Source organism: Mustelus asterias, chromosome 3 (genome assembly GCF_964213995.1).
Source record: "Mustelus asterias chromosome 3, sMusAst1.hap1.1, whole genome shotgun sequence".
Classification (NCBI taxonomy): Eukaryota; Metazoa; Chordata; class Chondrichthyes; order Carcharhiniformes; family Triakidae; genus Mustelus; species Mustelus asterias.
In genome coordinates, this window is record NC_135803.1 from 95,445,069 (window position 1) to 95,470,929 (window position 25,861).

The following is a 25,861-nucleotide window of genomic DNA, read 5'->3' on the forward strand; positions in this document are numbered from 1 at the left end:
CCCGTTGAGTATTTTATATACCTCAATCAAATCCCCCTTAATTCTTCTGTACTCCAGCGAGTACAAGCCCAAGCTACTCAACCGCTCCTCATACAACAGCCCCTTCAAACCTGGAATCGATCTAGTGAACCTCTTCTGAACTGCCTCCAGTGCCACCACATTCTTCCTGAAGGAAGGTGACCAAAATTGAACACAATACTCTAAGTGTGGAGTCACCAGTGCCTTATACAATTGTAACAATACTTCTTTACTTTTATGCTCTAGACCCTTTGCAATAAATGCTAAGATTCTATTCGCCTTCCTTATAACATTCTGCACCTGCATACCCACTTTCTGAGACTCATGCACAAGGACACCCAGATCCCTCTGAGTGACACCTTTTGAATCTGTTTCCCATTTAAATAGTAATTTGCCCTTTTATTTTTCCAACCAAAATGGATAACCACATTAAACTCCATCTGCCAGATGCTGGCCCATTCCCCTAGCCTGTCAATATACATTTGTAAACTTTTTATCTCTTCATCACAGCCTGCTTTCCCACCTATTCAGGAATGAGATAGAGAATCTGGTGAACTGGTGCGATGACAATAATCTCTCCCTCAATGTCAACAAAACGAAGGAGATTGTCGTCGACTTCAGGAAGCATAGTGGAGAACATGCCCCTGTCTATATCAATGGGAACGAAGTAGAAATGGTCAAAAGTTTCAAGTTTTCCAGATCACCAACAACCAGTCCTGGTCCCGCCATGCCGACACTATAGTTAAGAAAGCCCACCAACGCCTCTACTTTCTCAGGAGACTAAGGAAATTTAGCATGTCCACTACGACTCTCACCAACTTTTACAGATGCACCATAGAAAGCATTCTTTCTTTCTGGTTGTATCACAGCTTGGTATGGCTCCTGCTCTACCCAAGACTGCAAGAAACTATAAAAGGTCGTGAATGTAGCCTAATCCATCACGCAAACCAGCCTCCAACCTATTGACTCTGCCTACACATCCCGCTGCCTTGGCAAAGCAGCCAGCATAATTCGGGACCCCACGCACCCCGTACATATTCACTTCCACCTTCTTCTGTCGGGAAAAAGATACAAAAGCCTGAGGTCATGTACCAACTGACTCAAGAACAGTTTCTTCCCTGCTGCCATCAGACTTTTGAATGGACGTACCTCGCATTAAGTTGATCTTTCTCTACACCCTAGCTATGACTGTGACTCTACATTCTGCACTCTCTTGTTTCCTTCTCTATCAACGGTATGCTTTGTCTGTATAGTATGCAAGAAACAATATTTTTCACTGTATACTAATACATGTGACAATAATAAATCAAATCAAATCAAAACATTTTCATGTCATCAGCAAATTTCACTATAGCCTTTCGAAGCATTTCATAATGATGGATGTCAAAACCCCGGTTTTTCTTAGGTACCGGGATGATGGTCATCTTCTTAAAGCAGATAGGGACACTCAGACTGTTGTAAAGAGAGGTTGAATATGTCTGCGAATACCCTCGCCAGCTGATCCGCGCAGGATCTGAGTGCTTGTCCGGGTACCCCATCCGGGCCAGTCACTTTCCGTGGGTTGACCTTCGAGAAAGCTGCTCTCACATCTGCAATGGTGACCCCAGATACAGGTTCATCCAGGGCTTCCAGGGTGGAGGGCATGCTCTTGCTGACCTTTTGCTCAAAACGGGCATAGAATGCATTGAGCTCATCAGGGAGAGGTGCGTTGGAGCCGGCGATTTTACATGCCTTCATCTTGTAGCCTATTATGTCTTCCAGACCTTGCCATAGTCGGCAGAAGTCTGTGTGGTTAGCCTGGGACTCTAGCTTGGTCCGGTACTGTCTTTTGGCATCTTTGATGGATCTCCTTAGATCGTATCTGGCTTTCTTGTATAGGTCAGTGTCGCCTGGCTTGAATGCCTCAGACCTGGACTTCAGCAAGCAGTGGATATCCCTGTTCATCCATGGTTTCCAATTGGGGAACACACAGATTTGCTTCTTTGGCACACTGTCTTCTACACACTTGCTAATGAAGTCAGTTCCTGTAGTGGCGTACTCGTTCAGGCTGGTCGCAGAGTTTTTAAATACTGACCCGTTCACTGACTCCAAGCAGTCCCGTAGGAGATTATCCGATTCCTTGGACCAACATTGCACAACTTTCTTGATGGATTTTCCCACTTCAGTTTTTGCTTGTAAGCCAGTAGCAGGAGCATAGCCTTGTGGTCTGGTTTGCCAAAGTGTGGGCGGGCGATACAGCAGTAGGCATGTTTGACATTTGACAGTGGTGAAGGATGTTTGGGCCTCTGGTTGAACAGGAGATGTGTTGGTGGTAACTTGGGAGTACGCTCTTGAGCTTGGCCTGATTGAAGTCCCCCCACAATGAACAAGGCCTCGGGATGTTTCGTCTCAGGGCTGTTCATAGTTATGTATATTTTATCCAGCCTGATCTTCATGTCCCCATGGGGTGGGATGTAAACTGCCGTCAGGGTAACGGAGGTGAACTCCCACGGAAGGTAGCAGGAGCGGCATTTTAGCATCAGGTATTCTAGGTCTGGGGAGCAGAAACTTGTAAGAGTTTTAACAACACCAGGTTAAAGTCCAACAGGTTTATTTGGTAGCAAATACCATTAGCTTTTGGAAACTTGCCAGTGTTGCTACGTCTAGGCACCACGAGGTGTTGATTACAAAGCAGATCCCACCTTCCCTAGCCTTGCCTGAGACCGCTATCCAGTCCATTCGATGGATTCATTGGGCTCCTCAAAATGTGATTCCGGTGCCTGGACTGATCTGGCGGGGCCCTCCAACACAACCCAGTGATCTCTTCCCGCAGAGTGGTTGTGTGCTGTGCCTTGCACAATCTGGCTTGACAGAGAGGTGACATATTGGAGGAGGAGGAGGAGGACTTGGAGGCTGACCAGCTGGGCATTGCTGAGGAGGATGACCAGCAGGAGGAGGAGGAAGAGGAGGAGGAGAAAAATGTGGAAGGGCATGCCAAGGAACACCAATCAGGCGCTGGAGGGCTGGCAGCCCAAATGAGGCATGCGAGGGTGGCAAGGAAAGCCCTGATCACCAGCTGGTTCACTCGCTAGGGTTTATGTCTGTAGGTTCCATCCCCCCCCTCCCCATCCCCCAATCACAAAATCCTTCTGTATCCTGCAACATTGTCTCACCAGAGTGGTGTGCCTGGGTACTCTGTGTAGTGAGGTTTTTGGCAGGCAGGAGGGTGATGACGACTCGCTAAGCACCATTCTGATGATGCCCTGGTGCAAACTAGTCTGACTCCTACCTGAACTCCGCATGCACGCTGGCTCCTGGGCCCACATCTGTGTAATGGGTAAGGGGTCTGAAACCCCCATATAGGGCCCTGGTGCGGGTGGGGTGGGCGACGAGAGGGAATTGCTCATGGGTTCTGGGGAACCAATGCCTTCCTTTTCTCAGTGACACAGCATTGAGGGGCCTCCCCAACTAACATCAACATGAAGCATCGTTCCGGTGATCATCAATGGAAGAGGATTCCTATTCAAGACAAATCTGAGACAAATTAGTCACAGATGGGTCGTGAAAAAACATTTAATTGCAATGAAAGTGTTTAAATAAGACGTTCTGACGTAAAAACTTGTGAACAGAAAACGTTACGGTGCTTAAATATCTTTCTAACTAGTGCAGCCCTCCACCTGTGCCATCTCAGTGCAACTACAACTTCCTAACCTTACATGGCTACCACTACATCTCAGTGACTCCCCAGAATGTACATCGGAGGTGGAGGGGGCCAGCTGACTACCATGCCCCGTGGCCTTTGATGTGCATGGCGGGCGTCCTCTGGAAGCCCTGGACTTTGAGGGCCCTGGCTGGCTTCCAGATGTCTGGGATGTTTCCATGACACCCTCTTCGTCCCGCTGCCCCTGAGAAGCCCCGGTGGGAGTCAGAAGATGTAGCCATAGCCACAGTCTCCTGGTTACAAGGCCCAGAAATAGGCCCGAGTCCTTCCTCCTCCCTTGGGGTTCCTGTGGGCCCCTGGGTCATTCCATGGGGCAGCGGTGCTTCTGCAGTGAGCTCCAGAAGTTCCGGCGCCACCTGGCACTGCCAGTCCTGGAGGGCCACATACATCCTACCCATGGTGGTCGAGCCCTCTGCGGTGGCCACTTGAGTTGGGGGCCATCTCTCAATGGCAGCAGCAAGTGCCCTCTGACACTGAGCCACGCTCTGCAAGCCCTCAGCCTGTAGCTGATCTGCCCTAATGAGGGGCAGCTCCATTAAAAACTCAAGAATGGACAGGCAGGCATTCCTGCACAAAATGTGCGCACGACCGTTTTTCTGAGGATGACCTGGGGAGGCTACTGGATGCAGCAGAGGCGAGGCGGGACACCCTCTTCCCCCCAGGAGGATGCAGACCCAGGAGACTGGGCCATGTTCTCAAGGGCTGCAGGCATAGCCCGCTCTGTCTCTGCGCTCTCCTGCTGGGTCTCCTGCAAGGTCTCGAGCCTCTCATCCATGGGCCGCAGAATCTTGAGAAGCCTGTTCAGTCCCTCAGCTGTGACCTGCTGTGACTCGGCCATCGCTTGGAGCCTGCCACTCATGGTAAGGATCCCCTCAGACTTTCCACTGCAGACGCCACCTTTGCAGTGTTGGCCTGGGAAGCATGCAAGACAGGCAGTAGCTGGTCCGCCTGAAAGCTTTGGGACTCCTCCGAACAGCCTCGCAGTTGGTTCAGTGTGGCCGTCAGCCCCTTCTGCATTCCCTGGCTCTGTTGCAGCATCTCCAGCAGCTGAGGGAGAAGTGATCTCAGAGGCCTAGCATCTAGCCTGGGGCCAGCTGAGACCTCCACTCCGGCAGGCCCCCGCATGCCAGAGGCCTCAGATGTTTCCTCCTTCACCCGATGTACTTTATCAGATGTGTCGTGCTCACCAGAGAGTGACCACTAACTGGACCCACCGACGTGTCAGCATCTGGGATGGTGAGTTGTGAGGTGGAAGCTGATGCCAAAACTGTGCCACCCTCGGAGGTCCCTTCACCCATATCCTCTGAGGACTCATCTGAGCTGTCTTGACCAGGATGAGTGGGAACTGCAGTATGGGCCTGGAGTCCAGAAGGCCCCGGGGCGTCCGGATCTGTCCCTGCAACACAGGACACGAGGTTAAGTGCAATGGAGGGAGAGGAATCTGGGATGCCAAACACGTGATTCACATTTCTCCACTGAACATAGAAGAAAGCACCAAAAAATTATATCACAGGAACAGGCCCTTCGGCCCTCCAAGCCTGTGGCGACCAGGCTACCCATCTAATTTGTTACCCCCTACCCTTCTGGGGACCATATGCCTCTATTCCCATCCCATTCACATAGCTGTAGAAATGCTCCTTAAAAGTCACTATTGTATGTGTCCGTGACCTCCCCCGGCAGCGAGTTCCAGGCACCCACTACTGTCTCTGTGCAAATAAACATGCCTCGTATGTCTCCTTTAAACCTTGCCCCTCGCACCCGAAATTTGTGCCCCCGAGAAGTTGCCTCAAAGTGAGTGGAGGAATGACAGGTGCTCACGTCTTGATGGTAGCTCGACCATGCTGTCGTTGACAGCCCGCATCTCCCCTTCCCTTGATAGCTCCAGCGCCCACTCCTTAAAGGGGGTGAGGACTTGAAGGTCTGGCTCACCATCCCCTGTCTTCACCCTCTCATGGGTGGAGACAGAAGGAGTCATGAAAGAAATGATGGCGTGATTCCCGCAGAGTATCAGGTGGTGGCTCTGAGAGGGCAAGCGAAGTGGGGCTCCTGGGGGGATAGGAAGGAGCTGCTTGGGGGTCAGGAGCTGGAAGCATGCAGGATGCGGGGGATGGGAGGATCTGGGGAAAATTTGGGGGAAGATGAAAGACGGGGTTCAGCACTCATCCTTGCTGCACCAATGAAGTCATTGACTTTTTTCCGGCACTGCTTCGCGATTTGGGGGGGTCAGTGCCCTGGCACTGACCGAGGCGGCGACTTCCTCCCAGACTGCATTTCCATTGGCCCCCCTGGGTCTGCATCCTCCTGGGGGGAAGAGGGTGTCCCGCCTCGCCTCTGCTGCATCCAGTAGCCTCCCCAGGTCATCCTCAGAAAAACGGTCGTGCGCACATTTTGTGCAGGAATGCCTGCCTGTCCATTCTTGAGTTTTTAATGGAGCTGCCCCTCGTTAGGGCAGATCAGCTACAGGCAGTTTGGCAGAACATTCCAGCAAGTTACATGCGTTTGCTTGTTAGCATTGAGGAGAAGGCAAGTGGCCACTTGCAGGTGTGCTGATGGAAGGGAGCGGGGTGGTGGCTCAGTGCCTCAATGATTAGGGACAGGGGAGAGAGAGGGAGGTATCACACAGCCATCGGAATCCGGAGGAGATGGGGGCCTTGTGCAGGAGGATCCAGGGTGGAGGTGAGGGGGATCACCCTGCCTGATATCTGTAGGGTGGAGGGGGGAGGATGGATCTCTCTGCCTCAGATCAGTGTGGAGGAAGGAGGGGGGGGTCCGCTTCCACTCTGCCTCAGATCTGTGTGGGGGAAGGGGGGCTCCACTGCCACTCTGCCTGAGATCATTTGGGGGGGCGGGTGGGTGGGGGGATAAGGGGATCAGTAATGTTGTGAGGATAGAGCAATGTCTGTGGGGAGCCAGGAGGAGGCATTATCTAGCCCGGGAGTGAAATGGTAGGGGAGCGTTATTGTAACATTTTTTTTCTGGGCATGCACAGTTGGAGGTGCCGATCGGAGCTGCAGTTTCAGGCGCATTAAGCCCCACCCACAAGCCTTGTGCAGCGCGATTCGCAGAGTGCGTATGGGGGTGCCGGAGAACGGGTCTAAAAGTCGGATCTGAAACACTCCCAGATTTAAGTCCGCCCAGCACTTAGAATCAAAATGGTAAAATAGAGCCCAAAGAATTGGTTTAGTGCCTCTGCCATCTCCACGTTTCTCATGATTACCCCACCATTTCCATCCCCTAAAGGGCCAAAATCTACTTTCACTATTCTCTTCCTTTTTATATACTTATCGAAACTTTTGCTGTCAGTGTTTATGTTTTCAGCTAGCTTCCTTCCATCGTCCATTTTAGCATTTTTGATATTGTATTTAGTCACCTTTTGTTGGCGTTTGAAGTATCTTTCTCCCAATCCTCCACGCTGCCACTAACTTTTGTAGTATTATATGCCCTCGTCTTTGCCTTATCATTGATTCATAGAATCCCCACAGTGCATAAGGAGACCATTCAGCCCATCGATTCTGCACCAACAACAATCCCACTCAGACTCCATCCCCGCAACCCCACACACTTACCCTGCTAATCCCTCTGATATTAAGTGGCCAATCAACCTAACCCGCACATCTTTGGAGTGTGGGAGGAAACCGGAGTACCCGGAGGAAACCCACGCAGACACGGTGAGAATGTGCAAACTTCACACAGTCATTGACCCAAGACCAGAATTGAAGCAGGGTCCCTGGCGCTGTGAGGCAGCAGTGCCAACCACTGTGCCATCATGCTGTCCAAAGGAAGTGACATCCTTATGTTATCCTTGATTTCATTATTAAGCCATGGATGATTTTTCATCCTTTTGCAATTCCTCTTCCTCTCAGGAATGTACCTTAGTTAAGATGTCTTTAATATCTCCCTGAACAACTGCCACTCTTCTTCTACCACCCACCCTTTAATACTCTTGCCCAATCCTCTTGGGTCAACTCTTTCCTTAGGCCTGCATAATTACCCCTGCCCAAGGCTAAACTCGAGTATGTGATTCTGTTCTCTCACTTCCAATCTGAATTTGAAATTCTGTCATGCTGTGACCACTCCTTCCAAATGGATCCTTATCTACAAGGATATTAATCAGTCCTTCCTCATTAGATAATACTAAAACTTTAGATAATATCTAAAGTAGCCAGTTCTCTGGTTGGTTCTCAGAAAAAGTCCCTCATACACTTTATGCACCCTTCCTCAAGACTATCCTTGGCAAATTGGTTAATCGAGTCAATATGCATGTTAAAGTCACCCATAATTACCATTGTGCCCTTTTCACAAGCCTCCTCGTTTCCTAATTTATATTATGCCCTACTTCTAAAGTACAGTTCGGGGGCCTGTAAATTACTCCCAGCAAAGTGTTTCTTTACTTGCTTCCTATTTCTACCCAGACTGACTCAACATTTTGGTCTCCAGTGCCTTGATGTCATCCTTAACCAATAGAGCAACTTCACCCCCTACTCCTTGTCATCTGTCCTTCTGGAATACTGAATATCGTTGGACATTCAACTCCCAGTCCTGATTCTCTTGCAACCACCTTCTCCTGTGGGGACAGAAGGGGGGATTTAAAGGCCAGACAGCTGGAAGGGCTTGGGGTGACGGGGATGTCAGGGATTATGTTGGTTGGGTGGGGTCTGTCGTGGTTGCGCCTCAGCAGGCAGGGATTGTGATGGAGGTTGCCCGAGGGATTGGAGGAAGGTTCTCAGGAGTTGGGTGCTGGAAGGCCATGGGACATCAGGGGCTGGATCAACCACTGATCCTTGCAGTACCCACTAATCACAGCCTGCTAACCTGAGAATGATCCACTTATATCTACTCTGTTTTCTTGCTAGTGTACTTTCATATTCTCTTTTCCCTTTCTTTACCAGTTTTATACTCCTCCTTTGCTGCTAAACTCTAAAGTGCCTCCAAGTCTCAGTCTTACTGTTTTTTTTGGCAACTTTATAAGCCTCTTCCTTAGATCTCACCTAATCTTTTAACTTTTCTCATTTGCCACAGTTGGATCACTTTCCCGCTGAGTTTTGTGCCTCAAAGGAATGTCTATTTGCCATGAACCACATATTAATTCTTCAAATGCTAGCTATTCCTGTTCTAACATCATACGTTTTCATGTAGCTTCCCAATCTATCACAGCCAGCTTGCCCCTCATACCTTCGTGGTTACCTTTGTTTAGATTTAAGACCCTAGTTTTGGACTGAACTACTTATTTTTCAAAACTAAATGTAAAATTCTATCATATTACGGTCACTCTTCCCTAAAAGCTTCTTTGCAATGAGATTATTAATTAGCCCTTCCTCACTGCACAATACCCAAAATAGTCCACTCTCCAGTTGGTTCCTTGGCATATTGTTCTAGAAAACTATCTCATGTACATTCCTGGAATTCGACCTCCATAGCACGAGTGCTAATTAGGTTTACCCGTGCTATATATATATTAAAGTTCCCATGATTACATGCACCTCTATTTTTTTGACTTACAACATATCCTATATTACCATTAGTATTTGGTGGCCTACAAAGAACTTCCATCAGTGTTTCTGCCCCTTGCTGTTTCTTAGCTCCAAACTGTAGTACTAGTTGTGGCCATTGCTTCCAGAGGTGCTGCTGTTACTGAGAGCTGCTGGTCTCTTATTGGCCGGCAGCTCTCTAAGGCAGATAACTTGCTTCTGAGGGATGGAATTCTCGCTTCACCTTAATTAATGGCCCAATCAGCCATTTAATGGTTGTGGGTAGCTGTCTAGGGACGAGGGTAGCCTTCAATATCCCAATGTTTTAGTCACTGGGGTAAGGACTAAAGTGACCTACTAAATCTAGCCCAAAGTCTGCTGTAATTTGAGGCACATAGCGTCATTATCATATTGAAATAATTGATATTCCTCTTATGAGCAGTTTACTCATACTACAATCAAATCTTTCTGACGGTCATTGCCAAATTGTAATCAAGAGAAGGAACAATTACTAATTTTTCCCTCTGTGTTGCATTGGGCACATAGTAGCTGACTTAGTGCTCTCATTGCTGCTGAAACCAAGCTCAGCCAACTTCGTAGAAAACAAGAATCAAATCTGGGATATACCTGGTCTGAATTATTTAGTACACACTGTGTGGTGCTTTTACCTGCTAAGCTAATGTGAGTAGGAAGCAATGATGTCCTTACAATGCAACAGCTAATCCATAAATTAGATCAAACATAATATATTCTGATAATATATCATTACTGACTTCACATATTTTTCAATATCCAGCTCGTTGAGATCGATGAATTGCTGATACTCCTTGGCATAGCTTTTCAGGGGGATTAGTGCTTTCCCAATGGCATTTTTTATTGTATTGCGCAATTCCTGTACGGGTGGCTCATTATGCCACACAGACTCTAGCAATGGTGTTCCACTTTGAAACATTTCCTCCAGGACAAACTGAAAAGTAAAATTTAAAAACATTAGGAAAGAAGGCGGCAATTATGCAGCCAATAATGCAATGAGACATGCCTGAAACACCACTATGCTTCAGTCATGGGAATGCAGTATTTCCTGAGGCAACCTGCACCCAAATTGTATGGCACATGCCTATATGTATGGTCAACATGTAGTACGCTAGCAGCCTGCACAAAGACCTTGCACAAAGGAAATTAAGAGCATATTAAGATATACAAAAAGAATGCAAATAAATACACATAGAAGGAAGGAACAGAAGTCTGTTATGATGGCGTGAGATCAAGTAGGGTCAAAAACAAACCTGTTGGGTTGAGTGGTCTGTTTCTGTGCTGTAAAATTCTATGTAATTCTATTTAAGGCTTATCAAGGCCCCAATACTTATGTGAGTTAATGATCCTGGATGGCCGAGCACTATCTTCCAGACTTTCAGCCCAAACCTGAAACATGTCTGCAGATCAAACTAAATATTACAATAAAATGGAAAAAAAACATTGAGAATTAGGGGATCTAGATTTTCCGTGATGGTTTTCCTCCTTGTAGTCCTCTCTTCTTAAAATCAATTCACAAAAATTTTCCCTTTATCACCTCTCCACTCCACCACTGAAAATCTTAACTAATTCATAAACATTGCCAACAAAATCCCAACTCTGACACTCACACAATTTCCACAGCTCCCAGTGAGTTAACAAGTCATTTTACAATCCTCATCATTAGACTTTTCCCCAGGATCTCTCTACCCTCTCTGGGAAATCTTCTCTCTGTTCTTTTGACTGTGGATGTAATGCTTGCACTCTTGCCCACTCTGCTCCACTATCAGTAGTCAATTTTTGAGCCACTAATTTGCTGTTCAGCTGAATTCTCCTCATAAACCACTTCACCGTAGGACTTTCAAAATATTCTTTAAAATCTTTGATTTAAAATCTTTGATGATGCCTTCAGTAAATTTCTTCAATTCCAACTCTGTGCTCACCTTTCCCCCTTGTTCTGAGATGTTTAAGATGATAAATGAAATTGATTTCTGGCAAATAGCCTGGAATATGAAAGGAGAGCCATCCCATCAAGCTTCGTGCTTCCAAAGACTATATAAAATCTGCTCTGTCCTCAAATCTACTACCTCATTACATTTTCTGAGGTAAAGTTCTGCATAAAATTCCTTGATTCAAATAGTATCAAGCATAACAATCTGTCAGTTTTACCTTTTCAATATGAGGGACATGCTGTGTGGCCATGATTGCTTTGTCAAACAGAGCTACTACGACAGGTTTAAATCTATCCAGTGCCGTGCTGAAGTGTACCCCGCTATTATCCAGATTGAGGTCCAGAATAAAAATGGGCATTTTCCTGGGCCTGAAATACACAAGAACAAATAGAAAGATGAAGCAACCAACAAACCAAATCCTGGTGGCTTTTAGAAGCGCTCTATATGCAACATTCCTGAGGGCTGATACTGATTGTGATCAACAAGCCTCCAATTAGCCTTCCTTCCCACTCCTATGACTTAACCTGAGGCCCCTGTCAGCCCCAAATTGTTCAGCTTCAAATGGGCAAGCTGGCTTGGAGATGAGATATTGGGCAGTTCATCCAAAGTACTAAACTGAAGCCCAATGAATCTTGATTCTTCCAGTTCGGCCATGCATAAGTTAGGCACCTGAAAAAGAGACTCAATTTCTCCCCATTTGATTCTGTGAAAGAGAACTGTGTCATTAACAAATATTTTACTAACTGAAAACTAGGAATAAAATATATTGAAACAAGTACAGCAATCAATAACAAATGATTAAGTCTGGAATGCTGTGTTTGAAGAACGAATAGGTCTGTGGCTTATTAAAATATTTCTCTCTTATGCTTTTCATTAGTAATTGTGCAATATGAGGGTGATATTATTATCCTTATCCTTAGTGTATCATCATAACAACTAAGGAAGGCTGGATACCTCACAATAGCCAACAACATAGAATTATTGGCCAGAATTTTAAGGTGCCGTGGAGGTCCCATTCACCAGCTTGAAAGTTGGGGGAAACCTTGCTTCTGCTGCTCATGGAAGCCACAAGCGGATTTTGCGTTGAAAAGGTAATTCTTTGGTTGCAGTTGCAACTTCTTCCCCTGTAAGAGAGGGTGTGCCACTGCCAAGAGCTGCTGGACAATCAGAGGGCTGGCAGTTCATTGGTCCCAGTAGGTCCAAATCAGCAACCATCAAGCAGGCCCTGGGTGCAGCTAGGTGGGGTTGGGGCTCACTGCAGCCGTTCTGGCAGACCCCATCAAAAGTTGGGGAAGGGATTGAATCATGAAGGTGAGGGGTGTCTTCTCACGGGGTGGCAATTGTTGCTTAGGGAAAGGATCCTCTGTGAGTCATAGAGTGCTCAGTTGGAAGGCACCTCTCCTTCCATCCCAGAAAGCAGTTTCTCCACATGACAAGGTACACATCCACTACTGGTAAAATAACAGCATTGGCGAGAGGAGGCCCTTAAGCAACTTTAAATAGCCACCTAAGGACCTCAATTGGCCTAAGGGCAGACAGGCACCTATTCCATCCCTGAAAAAATGCCACCAGTGACAGGAAGGTCCTGGACACGGTATCCCCTGTTATACAACCAGATTTCACCCCCTGCACCTCATTCCCACTTCTGTAAAATCCCATAGAAACTCACAGAACGGAAAGAGGTTATTCAGCCCATTGTTCCTTTCCTGGCTCATTAAAAGAAATGATGTGGAGATGCCGGCGTTGGACTGGGGTAAACACAGTAAGAAGTTTAACAACACCAGGTTAAAGTCCAACAGGTTTATTTGGTAGCAAAAGCCACAAGCTTTCAGAGCCTTAAGCTCCTTCTTCAGGTGACTGGGAATTCTGTTCACAAACAGGGCATATAAAGACACAAACTCAATTTACAGAATAATGGTTGGAATGCGAATACTTACAGCTAATTCATTAAAAGAAAGTCATGCTTAGTCTCAAACATTCACTTTTTGTAAGCTCCTCATCCTCAAGCATTTGTCCAGCAAAGTTTTAATATTAGTTATGGAATGAGCTTTCTTAAACTTTCAGGTAGAACCTTCCAGATCTGACAATTTTCTGATTGAAAAAGTTCTCCTCATCTGCCCTCTAACCCTCTAGATCTTTATCCAATTACTTTGAAATTATGATTTCTAATTATTGACTCAAACGTCAGTCTTTCCTTATTTACTCTATCAAAAGCTTTGATCATATTAAAAACACTATTCAGCCACTTTTAACCTTCATAGCTGAAGTCCCTCATTCCTGATAATATCCTGACAAACCTTCTTTGCATATTTTCTAAAGCCTTTATATCTTTCTTTAAGTGTGGTATCCAGGATTGTCCAAATACTCCAGTGATTCATAAAGTTCGAGGATGATCTCAGTGTCTTTATATTATATGCTTCGAATCATAAATCCAAATAATCCATATACGGTGTTACAGCGGTAGTTGTCTCACAGCGCCAGGGACCCAGGTTCGATTCCCGGCTTGGGTCACTGTCTGTGAGGAGTCTACACATTCTCCCTGTGTCTGCGTGGGTTTCTCCGGGTGCTCCGGTTTCCTCCCACAGTCCAAACGATGTACAGGTTAGGTGAATTGGCCATAATAAAATCTCCCTCAGTGTACCCGAATGTGGCGACTAGGGGATTTTCACCATAACTTCATTGCAGTGTGAATATAAGCCTACTTGAATGAATAAACTTCACTTTAACTTTATTTTTACTTATTTAATCACCTTGTCAAATTGGTCTGCAAAATTTAAGGATTTATGTATATGGACACCAAGGTCTCTGCTTATCTATCTACACTTTTAAATATCATGCTATTTCTCAGGTACTGTCTTTCAATAATGCTGCTATGCTTTAAACTCCATCTGCCATGCTTCTGCACATTTCACCATCCTGCTACCCTGAAACATATAGGGGGCGAGTCTCCCAAAAAAATTCTAAGTGCTGAATTGGCGGGAAAAATGGTGTAATTCACAATTTTATTTCAGTGGAAGTTCAGACTCGAATCTCCCATATCCTGTGCACTGCAGAGGTCACAATCGTGAATCTCATTAAAAGCTCGGGGGGCAGGGCCTATTCACGCCAGAGTCTGACAGTTCTGGGTCTCTGCGCATCACAGTGGCCCCGAACTGTCAGCCTCCTGATCGCTGGCCAGCCCAAGATCCCCACAGTGCTGCCCCTCACAGCACCCCCATGGCCAATCGCAGCCCGCACAAGCTTTCCTGGGCCAGCCCCGACTCCCCCGTCCCGGAGCACCGCAACCTCAAGCCGTCACCCCTCCCTCTCCCCGCAGTGACGCGATCCCCCCAACCCCCTGGCAGACCCCTCCCCCCACCACCCCCCCCCCCCCCTTACCACGGGGGGCGGGGGGGTAGGGTGGGGGCAGACCACTGCTCCCCCCGACCGATCCCAATGCAGTGGTAACGGGACCCCCACCCCCACCAATTACCCCTAGGCCCTGCCCACTATAGGCCCTGCCCTCTTGGCATTGCTCCCTGGGCCATGCCCCCTTGGCACTTCCTGATGCCCGGTGGGCAGTGTCAGGGTGCCCTCTGGGCATGGGCACTTTGCCCCTTGGGCAGTGCCAGAGGGCACAGGCTGGCACTGCCGGGTGGCCATTCCCAGGGGCACCACCTCCCTGCTGCCTGGGGGTGCCCCGATTGCCCCCTTCACTCCAGCGGGGTCTCCCGCTAGTTCCCCAAAAGTGGGGAGCTACTCTAAACCTTGTTGGAGTGAAATACTCCTGGCAGGGTGGGAGATGCTATCGGGCCCGGAGAATTCAGTCCCAGGCACGATAATGACATCTAAAATAGAATAAAAATAGATTAAAAATCACCTACCTGGTCTTCCCGCCGGTTTCCAGCGTGGTCTCGACTGTGCCTGCTCTCAGGCTGTGAGAGATGCACAAGCATCGGGAATGCATGCACGAATCCCGCGAAATGGCTGACATGCACATCTCCCAACCCGATGCGCCAAAAAACTAGCACGTTGCAATGGGAGAATCGGGCTCATAATGTTTCTCACCTTTATGCACTACTTTGTCAAGTTTTGAATGGACTGCAAACTTCCCTAACTCGGTGGGGTCTCGGTGAATTATTAAAATTGCAAAGAATAATGGGTCCAATACTGATCCCTGGGGAACATGACTGTAAACCACGCCCCCAGTCTGAAAAAAATTCATCTACCTTTTGTTTTCAGTCACGAAGCCAACTGTGTATGCATGCTGCTACTTTCTCCTTAGTTCTAGACACTTCCATTTCGTAATAGGCCTTTTGAGTGGCATTGTGCCAAATGTCTTTTGAAAGTCTACATGGACAACATCTACTGCAATACCTTCGTCAACGTCTCTGTTATCTCATCAAAGGCTTTAATCAATTTATTAAGACAAAAGCATGCTCATGCTCCTTGATTATTCTTGAGTTCTTTACCCAAAGGCAGGTCCAAGCCACGTAAACACAATCCAATCTCCATCATGGTTAGGGCAGGAGGGCAGGTCCCAAATCCACCTCTGCTGGAATGTGATCAAATCCAGTAGGCTCCAATCTAATCTACACCAGCTGTCCAGTCTGCTGAGCCAATTGTCCCATCCCCAAGGAATCCAGGTTGCTGTGAAAATGTAAACCATTACATGTTGCAGCCTGGAGCTATGGATTAAGATGGTAGAAGCTCCAGTTTATTTCTATCACATGGTTGATGAGGATTACTACCAGTCCTTGTGCTAGTCAGAGTAGAAATAGCAGGATATATCAGATGACTATGTGGCTGAAGAGATGGTGTGAGGGGGAGAGTTTCAGATTCCTGAGACATTGGGACTGGTTCTCTGGGAAGTGGGACCAGCACAAACTGTGGATGGGTTGCAGCTGGGCAGGACCAGGACTAACGTTCTGGGGGAGTATTTGTTACAGTGGTTGGGAAGGGTTTAAACTAAAATGGCAGGGGGATGGGAACTTATGCAAAGAGTCAGAGGAGGAGGAAACAAGGACTAAGAACAAAAGACAAAACGGGGAATAAGAAAAGTTAAAGGCAGAAAAATCAAGGGCCAGAATAAAAAATGCCATGGTGAAAAGAATTGGGAATGGGACAAGGAAGGTTAAAAAGACAAGCCTTTGTGCCTTAATGAACAGCACATTTGCAATAAAGTGGATGAATTAATCATATAAATACATGTAAATTGATATGATATAGTCAGGATTATGAAGACATGGCTGCAGGGTGACAGGGGATGGGAACTGAACATCCGGGATATTCAGCATTTAGGAAGGACAGAAAATAGGAAAAAATGGTGGAGTTTCATTGCTGGTTTAAAGAGGAAATTAACACAATAGTGAAGAAAGATATTAGCTCTAACAATATGGAATCTGTATGGGTAGAGCTGAGAAATGCCAAGGAGCAATAAACATTAGTGAGGGTTGTATATAGACCTCCAAACTGTAGTGGCATTAAACAGGAAATTAGTGGTGCATGCAATAAAGGAACATCTATAATTATGGTTGACTTTAATGTGATGTGGAGATGCCGGCGTTGGACTGGGGTGAACACAGTTAGAGTTTTAACAACACCAGGTTAAAGTCCAACAGGTTTATTTGGTAGCAAATACCATTAGCTTTCGGAGCGCTGCTCCTTCGTCAGATGGAGTGGAAATCTGCTCTCAAACAGGGCACAGAGACACAAAATCAAGTTACAGAATACTGATTAGAATGCGAATCCCTACAGCCAATCAGGTCTTAAAGATACAGATAATGTGAGTGGAGGGAGCATTAAGCACAGGTTAAAGATATGTGTATTGTCTCCAGACAGAACAGCCAGTGAGATTCTGCAAGTCCACGTTGGTTGTAGGGATTCGCATTCTAATCAGTATTCTGTAACTTGATTTTGTGTCTCTGTGCCCTGTCTGAGAGCAGATTTCAACTCCATCTGACGAAGGAGCAGCGCTCCGAAAGCTAATGGTATTTGCTACCAAATAAACCTGTTGGACTTTAACCTGGTGTTGTTAAAACTCTTACTGACTTTAATGTGCACATAGATTGGGTAAATCAAATTAGTAAAAATGCCATAAAGGAGGAATTCCTGGAGTGTAAACAGCATGGTTTTCTGGACCAGGGCCAGCAAGCCTCGCTCTTTGCCTCGGAGGCCTCCAAAGATTATCTTCCGGTCCAGGGTCTGCTCCGTGGAGCAGGACGAAACGTGCTCGCGTTTCTCTTCCAGAAGGTGCACAGAGAAACCTCTGCGATCAGAAGCCTGAAGGAAGAAGATGACTCTGTAAGGTCATCGCAGTCTGACATTCTGAGGATTTGCAAATCCTTCTATGACCTGAAGCCAACAGACAGCACGGCCTCCCAGTCTTTCCTGTCGTCTATCACGCAAGTCTTGGACGACAGTGAGCGGGAGAGCCTGGACAGACCGGTAGCTCTGGATGAGCTGACAAAGGCCGTCGAGTCCCTTCAGAAGGGTAAAACTCCCGGTAGCGACGGCTTACCGGCTGAGTTTTACTCGGCGTTGTGGGACTTGACGGGCCCGGACCTCCTGGAAGTATACGAGAGTATGCTTCTGGAAGGCAGCATGTCAGAATCCATGAGGAAAGGCATCATTACCCTCATCTACAAGTAGAAGGGGGAAAGGCAAGAAATTAGAAATTGGCGACCCATTTCACTATTGAACGTGGACTATAAAATTCTGGCCAAGATCATCGCCAACCGGGTCAAGTCTGCTCTGGGGTCAGTGATCCATCCTGATCAAACCTGTGCTGTACCAGGCAGGAAGATCTCTGATAGTCTCGCGCTATTCAGGGATACGATCGCCTACGTGCAGGACAGGCAGGTGGACACCTGCCTCATCAGTCTAGATGTGGAGATGCCGGCGTTGGACTGGGGTAAACACAGTAAGAAGTTTAACAACACCAGGTTAAAGTCCAACAGGTTTATTTGGTAGCAAAAGCCACACAAGCTTTCGGAGCTCCAAGCCCCTTCTTCAGGTGAGAAGGTGAGCTCCAAGCCCCTTCTTCAGGTTCTTCACCTGAAGAAGGGGCTTGGAGCTCCGAAAGCTTGTGTGGCTTTTGCTACCAAATAAACCTGTTGGACTTTAACCTGGTGTTGTTAAACTTCTTACTGCCATCAGTCTAGACCAGGAGAAGGCGTTTGACAGAATATCGCACAGCTACATGATGGATGTGCTCTCCAAAATGGGCTTTGGGGAGGGAGTCCACAATTGGATCCAACTGCTCTACACAGACATCAGTAGCACAGTTTCAATCAATGGGTGGGAATCAGATAGGTTTCAGATCAGGTCTGGAGTCAGGCAGGACTGCCCTCTCTCCTCCGTCCTTTTTGTGTGTCGCATTGAACCCTTTGCCGAGGCCCTCAGAAGTGACCCAGGCATCAAAGGGGTTACAATCCCAGGCAGCGGAGGGACGCAAGTCAAAGCCTCCCTCTACATGGATGACGTGGCTGTTTTCTGCTCGGACCCCTTGTCTGCTCGCAGGCTCCTTCAAGTCTGTGAGCAGTTCGAGCTGGCCTCGGGGGCCAAAGTCAACCAGGGTAAGAGCGCGGCCATGTTCTTTGGGAACTGGCCTGACACAATCCTTTGTCCCCTTCATCGTCAGGGTAGACTACCTCAAGGTGCTGGGGATATGGTTTGGAGCGGCAGGGGCATGCGCCAAAAACTGGGAGGAGCGCATCGCCAAAAGCCAGACAAAAATTGGGATTGTGGGAGCAATGCTCCCTCTCTATCACTGGGAAAAACCTTGTGATCCGATGCGGGGTACTGTCCGTGTTGTTGTACGTGGCCCAGGTGTGGCCAATCCCCAAATCCTGTGCTGCAGCAGTGACCCAGGTCATCTTCAAATTCATCTGGAGATCAAAGATAGATCATGTCCGGAGGGAGGCGATGCACAAATCTCCAGAGAACGGAGGGAAAAATGTTCCCAACGCCGCCCTCATCCTGATGGCCACCTTTGTGTGCCACAGTGCCGCGGAACGCTCCAAGTAGTTGGACCGTACCGCAGCACCTGTCCTTCATGGAGAAATTCTTCCGGAAACATACCTTTGACCACATGGCTATCAAGCAGTGGTCAGCACGTAATGTCCTTGAGGCCCTGAGAGAAAAGGAGATGGCGGATCCTGTCGGTTGGCTCCTTGAGCGGACTGTCAATGTCATCTGGCAGAATGCCTCATCACCAGAACTCACAAACAAGCACCAAGACCTGGCTTGGCTGGTGGTGAGAAGGGCACTCCCCGTCAGATCCTTTATGCACGCCCGAGGTCTCAACCTCACCGCACGCTGCCCTCGAAGCAGCTGATGAGACAGTTGCACACCTCCTTGTGGAATGTGCCTTTGCAAAGAAGGTCTGGAGTGAGATGCAGTGATATTTGTCGAGGTTCGTCCCGAGCAGCTCGGTGACGCAGGACTCTGTGCTCTACGGGCTGTTTCCGGGAACGCACACCGAGACAAACATCAACTGCTGCTGGAGGGTCATCAACTCGGTGAAGGACGCACTTTGGTCCGCCCGAAACTTGCTGATCTTTCAGCTGAAAGAATTGCCCTCGACCGAGTGTTGCAGACTGGCACATTCCAAGGTCCAGGACTACGTGCTCAGGGACGCGCTCAAGCTTGGGGCAGCCGCCGCAAAGGCACAATGGGGAAAGGCCACCATGTAAAGCGTCTCAACCGAGGCAGATCGAGGGCCCGGTAGCTGCAGAATACCCTCGGCCTGCGTAACTGTGTGCCAATCTGAAAAATAACGGCACACAGTAAACTCTGATGTATGTGCATAGTTTTAAGTCATGAAATGTAATGAATGTAATGTTTTGTAAATAAGCACTGTATTGTACTGTAAAAATGATTCTTTTTTGCACTGTTTGTAACTTTTGGATCTGTCGTTTTGCAATGTTTTACTTGAGAGTTTTTTTTTATGAATAAAATATACTTTTGAAATAAAAAAAAATACGTAAGGAACCAACTAGACAGAACAGACCACCCTAGACTGGGCAACCTAGTTGTGCAAGGCCCCTTGGGGATGAGCAACCATAATATGATAGAATTCTTCATCTAGTTGGAGAGTGACATAGTACATTCCGAGACTAGGCTCCTGAATCTAAATAAAGGAAATTACGATGGTATGAGGCGCAAGTTGACTATGATGGATTAGGGCCATTATTTAAAGGGATGACACTTTTGCACCAGACAAATTCTGTCTGGTGCAAAAGTAAAACTAGAAAGGTGGCCAAACCAAGGTTTAAAAGGGAAATTAGAAATAGTATTAGATCCAAGGAAGAGGCATGCAAATTGGCCAGAAGGATCAGCAAACCTATGAATTTAGAACAGTTTAGAATTCAGCAAAGGAGGACAAAGGTATTGAATAAGAAGGGGAAAATGGAATATGAGAGTAAACTTGAGGAGTAAACTTACTGTAAAAGCTTCAATAGGTATGTGAAGAGAAATCTTTGTGAAGACCCTTAGGTCCCTTACAGGCAGAAACAGAGGAATTTAAAATGGGGAACAAAGAAATGGCTGACCAACTAAATATATACTTTGGTTCTGCCTTCTCAAAGGAGGACACAAATAACATACCAGAAATGTTGGAGAAAACAGGGTTTAGTGAGAGGGAGGAACTTAGGAAATCAGTATTAGTAGGGAAATAGTGTTGGGGAAATTGATGGGATTGAAGGCCAATAAATCCCCAGGGCCTGGTAATTTATGTTCCAGAGTACTTAAGGAAGTGCCCTAGAAATAGTGGATACATTGGTGGTCATCTTCCAACATTCTATAGACTCAGGAACAGTCCCTGCAGATTGGAAGGTATCTAATGTAACTCCACTATTGAAAAGGGAGGTAAAGAGAAAACAGGGAACTATAGACCAGTCAGCCCGATGTCAGTTGTGGGGAAATTGCTAGAGTCCATTATAAAAGATTTAATAGCAGAGCACTTGGAAAACAGTGGCAAGATGAATAGAGTCAGCATGGTTTTATCATGCTTGACAAATCTACTAGAATACTTCAAGAATGTAACTAGTAGAGTTGATGAGGGGGAGCAATGTATGTGGTTTATTTGGACTTTCAGAAGGCTTTCAGCCAGATCCCACATAAAAGATTAGTGTGTAAAATTAAAATGATTGAATAGTGGGGGGAGTTTTCCCATCCTGCCCACCACGGCAATTGTAGCGGTCGGTGGAGGGGGCGGGCCATGTAAAAGTCCATTGACCTTGGGCAGGATTTTCTAGTTTTGGGGTGAATGTGGCCGGAAAATCTTGCTCTATATATTTTAAAGAAGGAGTTAGATACAGCTCTTGGGCGAAAGGGTATGGGGGAAAATGAAAACAGGTTACTGAGTTGGATGATCAGCCATGATCATAGTGAATGGCGGAGCAGGCTCAAAGGGCCGAGTGGCCTATTCCTGTTCCTATTTTCTGTGTTTCCATTAATTTCTCCCACACTTACTGCTACCACTGGCGTGAGTTGGAAGGATTTACAAGTTGATTCTCAACTTGTTTGGCCACATTATGAATGCACCTTCCTTAGCCATCAAGTCCTGGAGTGGGTCTTAAACATGAAGCTTCTGACTCATAGACAAGGGGTGCTACCCACTAAGCCAAAATACCTCCTCGCTCTTTGATTAATTCATATTAGGTTGATCCCGGGTATGGAGGGATTTTCTTGTGAGGATAGGTTGAGTAGATTGGGCTTATACTCATTTGAGTTTAAAAGAATGAGAGGTGACCTTATTGAAATATGAAGGATTCTCAGGGGGCTTGACATGGTGGATGTCGAGAGGTTGTTTCCTCTTGAGGGAGTGTCCAGGACCAGAAGGTATAATTTCAGAGTAAGAGATCACTCATTTAAGATAGAAATGAGGAATTTCTCCTCTCAGAGGGTAGTGAATCTGAAATTCTTTAACATTATTCAAGGCTGAGATAGACAGATTTTTAATCAGTAAGGGAATCAAGGGGATAAGGTGGGAAAGTGGAGTTGAAAATTATATCACATCAGTCAAGATCTTATAGAATGGCAGAGCAGACTCGATGGGCTGAATGGCCTACTTCTGATCCTATGTGTTATGGTCTTATGATTTTCCAAATGAAAGTTATTTTGTCCCAGACAATGGTTTTTAATAATCCACTGCCACTAATATTTGGTAAGAAGTTTAACAACACCAGGTTAAAGTCCAACAGGTTTATTTGGTAGCAAAAGCCACACAAGCTTTCGGAGCTGCAAGCCCCTTCTTCAGGTGAGTGGGGATTCTGTTCACAAACAGAGCTTATAAAGACACAAACTCAATTTACATGAATAATGGTTGGAATGCGAATACTTACAACTAATCAAGTCTTTAAGAAACAAAACAATGTGAGTGGAGAGAGCATCAAGACAGGCTAAAAAGATGTGTATTGTCTCCAGACAAGACAGCCAGTGAAACTCTGTGGGGGTTACAAATAGTGTGCCATGAACCCAATATCCCGGTTGAGGCCGTCCTCGTGTGTGCGGAACTTGGCTATCAGTTTCTGCTCAGCGACTCTGCGCCGTCGTGTGTCGTGAAAGCCGCCTTGGAGAACGCTTACCCGAATATCAGAGGCCGAATGCCCGTGACCGCTGAAGTTAGCGGTCACGGGCATTCAGCCTCTGATATTCGGGTAAGCGTTCTCCAAGGCGGCTTTCACGACACACGACGGCGCAGAGTCGCTGAGCAGAAACTGATAGCCAAGTTCCGCACACACGAGGACGGCCTCAACCGGGATATTGGGTTCATGGCACACTATTTGTAACCCCCACAGAGTTTCACTGGCTGTCTTGTCTGGAGACAATACACATCTTTTTAGCCTGTCTTGATGCTCTCTCCACTCACATTGTTTTGTTTCTTAAAGACTTGATTAGTTGTAAGTATTCGCATTCCAACCATTATTCATGTAAATTGAGTTTGTGTCTTTATAAGCTCTGTTTGTGAACAGAATCCCCACTCACCTGAAGAAGGGGCTTGCAGCTCCGAAAGCTTGTGTGGCTTTTGCTACCAAATAAACCTGTTGGACTTTAACCTGGTGTTGTTAAACTTCTTACTGTGTTTACCCCAGTCCAACACCGGCATCTCCACATCATGACTAATATTTGGCGCATTGTCCTGTAATTTCCTTGCTTACCTTATCTCCTTTCTTGAATTGTGATTTAACATTAGCAACCACCCAATCATCTGGCATTACGCTATTTAATGAAGATCAAAAGATTGTGACCAATGCCTCTGCTATATCTTTCTTTGCTTCTTTCAGAAACCTAGGGAACATTCCATCCAGACCAAGCTCCTTACCAATTTTCAGTAATTTCTTTTAATACATCCTTTTCAACTACTTTTGTCCTATCTATAATTTCTCTCTGCTCGTTTAGCATAACTTTCACACTTGGAATAGTAGCATAGTGCTAATGTTACTAGGCTAGTAATCCAGAAGCCTGGACTTATGCTTCAGAGACATGGGCCACGATTCTCTCAAAAGTGCTGAATTGGTGGCAGAACTGTTCTAAATCCCGACTGTTTTCTCAGTTCAGCTTCTCACCTGAATCTCTGCACTCTGTGCACTGCAGAGATCCCAGTCATGAATATCATTAAACGCTCAGGGGGGCGGGGCCTATTCACGCCAAAGAGCCTGAAATTGGCAGGATGAGTGTAAACCCACGCATGCGCACATCGCTGGGAGATCGCTGAAAAGACCTCCCAGCATCCAGATCACTGCCATCCAAACCCCACAGACATCGCTGGCCTCATCGTTGGCTCCCACAACCCTCCCACACACATCGCTGGCCCCCACAACCCCCCACACACATTGTTGGCCTCATCGCTGGCCCTCACAACCCTCCCACAGAAACATTGCTGGCCTCATCACTGGTCCCCACAACCCCCCTACACACATCGCTGGCCTAATTGCTGGCCACCCCCCCCCCCACACACACACACATCGCTGGCCTCATTGCTGGCCCTCACAACCCACCCACAGAGACATCACTGGCCTCATTGCTGGCCCTACAGAGACATCGCTGGCCTCATTGCTGGCCCCACAGAGACATCGCTGGCCTCATTGCTGGTTCCGACAACCCCCCCACAGAGACATCGCTGGTGTCATTGTTGCCTCCCCCTCCCCCCCCCCCCCCCCCCCCCCCCGTCTCCCCTCACACACACAGATGGCTGCCCACTCACCTCATGCCCCCATGCATCCAGATAATGCGGGTACGCAATCCCTCCATCCCTTGAACATACTGTCCACACTGCTGCCCTGCAGAGAACTAATGTTGTGCTGACTTGCACAACCCCAGCTTGTGGTCATTTCCTCTCTTGAATAGGAGCCTTGAGTATTGCAATCCCCCTGGACACAGCAGCTAATCAATCAGGAGCCTTGAGTATTGCACACCCCCCGGACACAGCAGCTAATCGATTAGAAGCCCTAAGTATTGCACCCCAAACCACACCCCCTCCCCCCCCCCCCCCCCCCCCCACACCCCCTCCGGACACAGCAGCCTATTGAATGGCAGCCAATCAACACCCCGAGGTGCTGATTGGCTGCCACACACACACACACACACACACACACAGTAGTATGGTTTATTTTTAACCGCCCTCTGAAATGGCTGAGCAGCAACTTAGTTGTAGCAAATCATGAAGGAAAGCCAAACATGAATATAACTGGTCTGAATCCAGAGTCGTCAAGACAGACTTTCCCCAGTTGACCCGGCAAAGTTGTTCTCCCTGGGGTTTGTGCCAAAATTAGGAAAGGTGTCCTATAGACTAGTGAAGCAGTAGCCCGATAGTCATAGTCAGTAGCAATAATCATGCTCACAGAATAATACCAGCATGTCTTCTTTTTCAATAATCATATTACTGAGAATATTTTCTATGCCAGGGTTTCCCAAACTTTTCCAGCTGCAGAGCCCTTTTGACCTCCCAAGAGTACTGAAGGAATCTCTGAGAAATATTCCTAATATGTTGAAAAATTAAACCACGAAAAGTTTTATTGCGCAATAGGTACAAACATACAAAAACAAACTTAAAAGATGTTTCTATGTCTTAAATGTATACATTTATTAAAATAAAACCCCACTCATCTTTTCTATAATCTCACTTTCACCACCATATTAACCTTTCCAATTTCCTGAATAGTGATACTATGAACATCAGTGTTAGGAGCAGGAGTTAGTCATTCAGTCCTTCAAGCCTGCTCTGCCATTCAATAAGATTGTGGCTAATTTAATTGCGATCTCAGCTCTGCTTACTTGACTGCTTCCATAACCCTTGATTCCCTTTTCTATCAAGGATCTATCTAATTCAGCCTTGTATAAATTCAAAGACCCGGCCTCCACTGCTTTCTGGGAAGAGAATTCCATAGACTAATGACCCAGGGAAAAATTTCTCCTGATCACAATTCTAAAAGGGAAACCTCTTATTTTAAAACTGTGTCCCCCGGAAGCTACATATATGCACAGGCCCCGTTGTTTGCAAACAGAAAAATCATACCTGCACATGGTGCCTTTTTCAACTAAGCAAAAGCTTAGTTGAAAAAGGCCACCCTTACTACCATCCAAGGGAATTCACCTCCGTTATCTTGACAGCAGTTTACATCCCATTCCATGCGGACGTGAAGATCGCACTGGAGGAAATATACACAACTACAAATAGCCTTGAGATGAAACATCACAAGGCTATGTTCATCGTGGCCGGGGACTTC

At 46.8% G+C, this 25,861-nt stretch overlaps 1 protein-coding gene across 6 annotated transcripts in view; it reads right to left on the reverse strand.

Annotated features, from left to right (window-relative positions):
• Nucleotides 1-25,861, reverse strand: part of dnah1 (dynein, axonemal, heavy chain 1) — a 510,234-nt gene that overhangs the window by 397,528 nt on the left and 86,845 nt on the right. For all 6 annotated transcript variants that reach the window (XM_078209369.1, XM_078209371.1, XM_078209370.1 and 3 more), the window contains 2 exons: nucleotides 11,368-11,518; nucleotides 9,960-10,153 (listed from right to left, as the gene is read on the reverse strand). In XM_078209369.1, coding sequence (XP_078065495.1) covers nucleotides 9,960-10,153; nucleotides 11,368-11,518 — 345 coding nt within the window. The remainder of the gene's footprint in view (nucleotides 1-9,959; nucleotides 10,154-11,367; nucleotides 11,519-25,861) is intronic.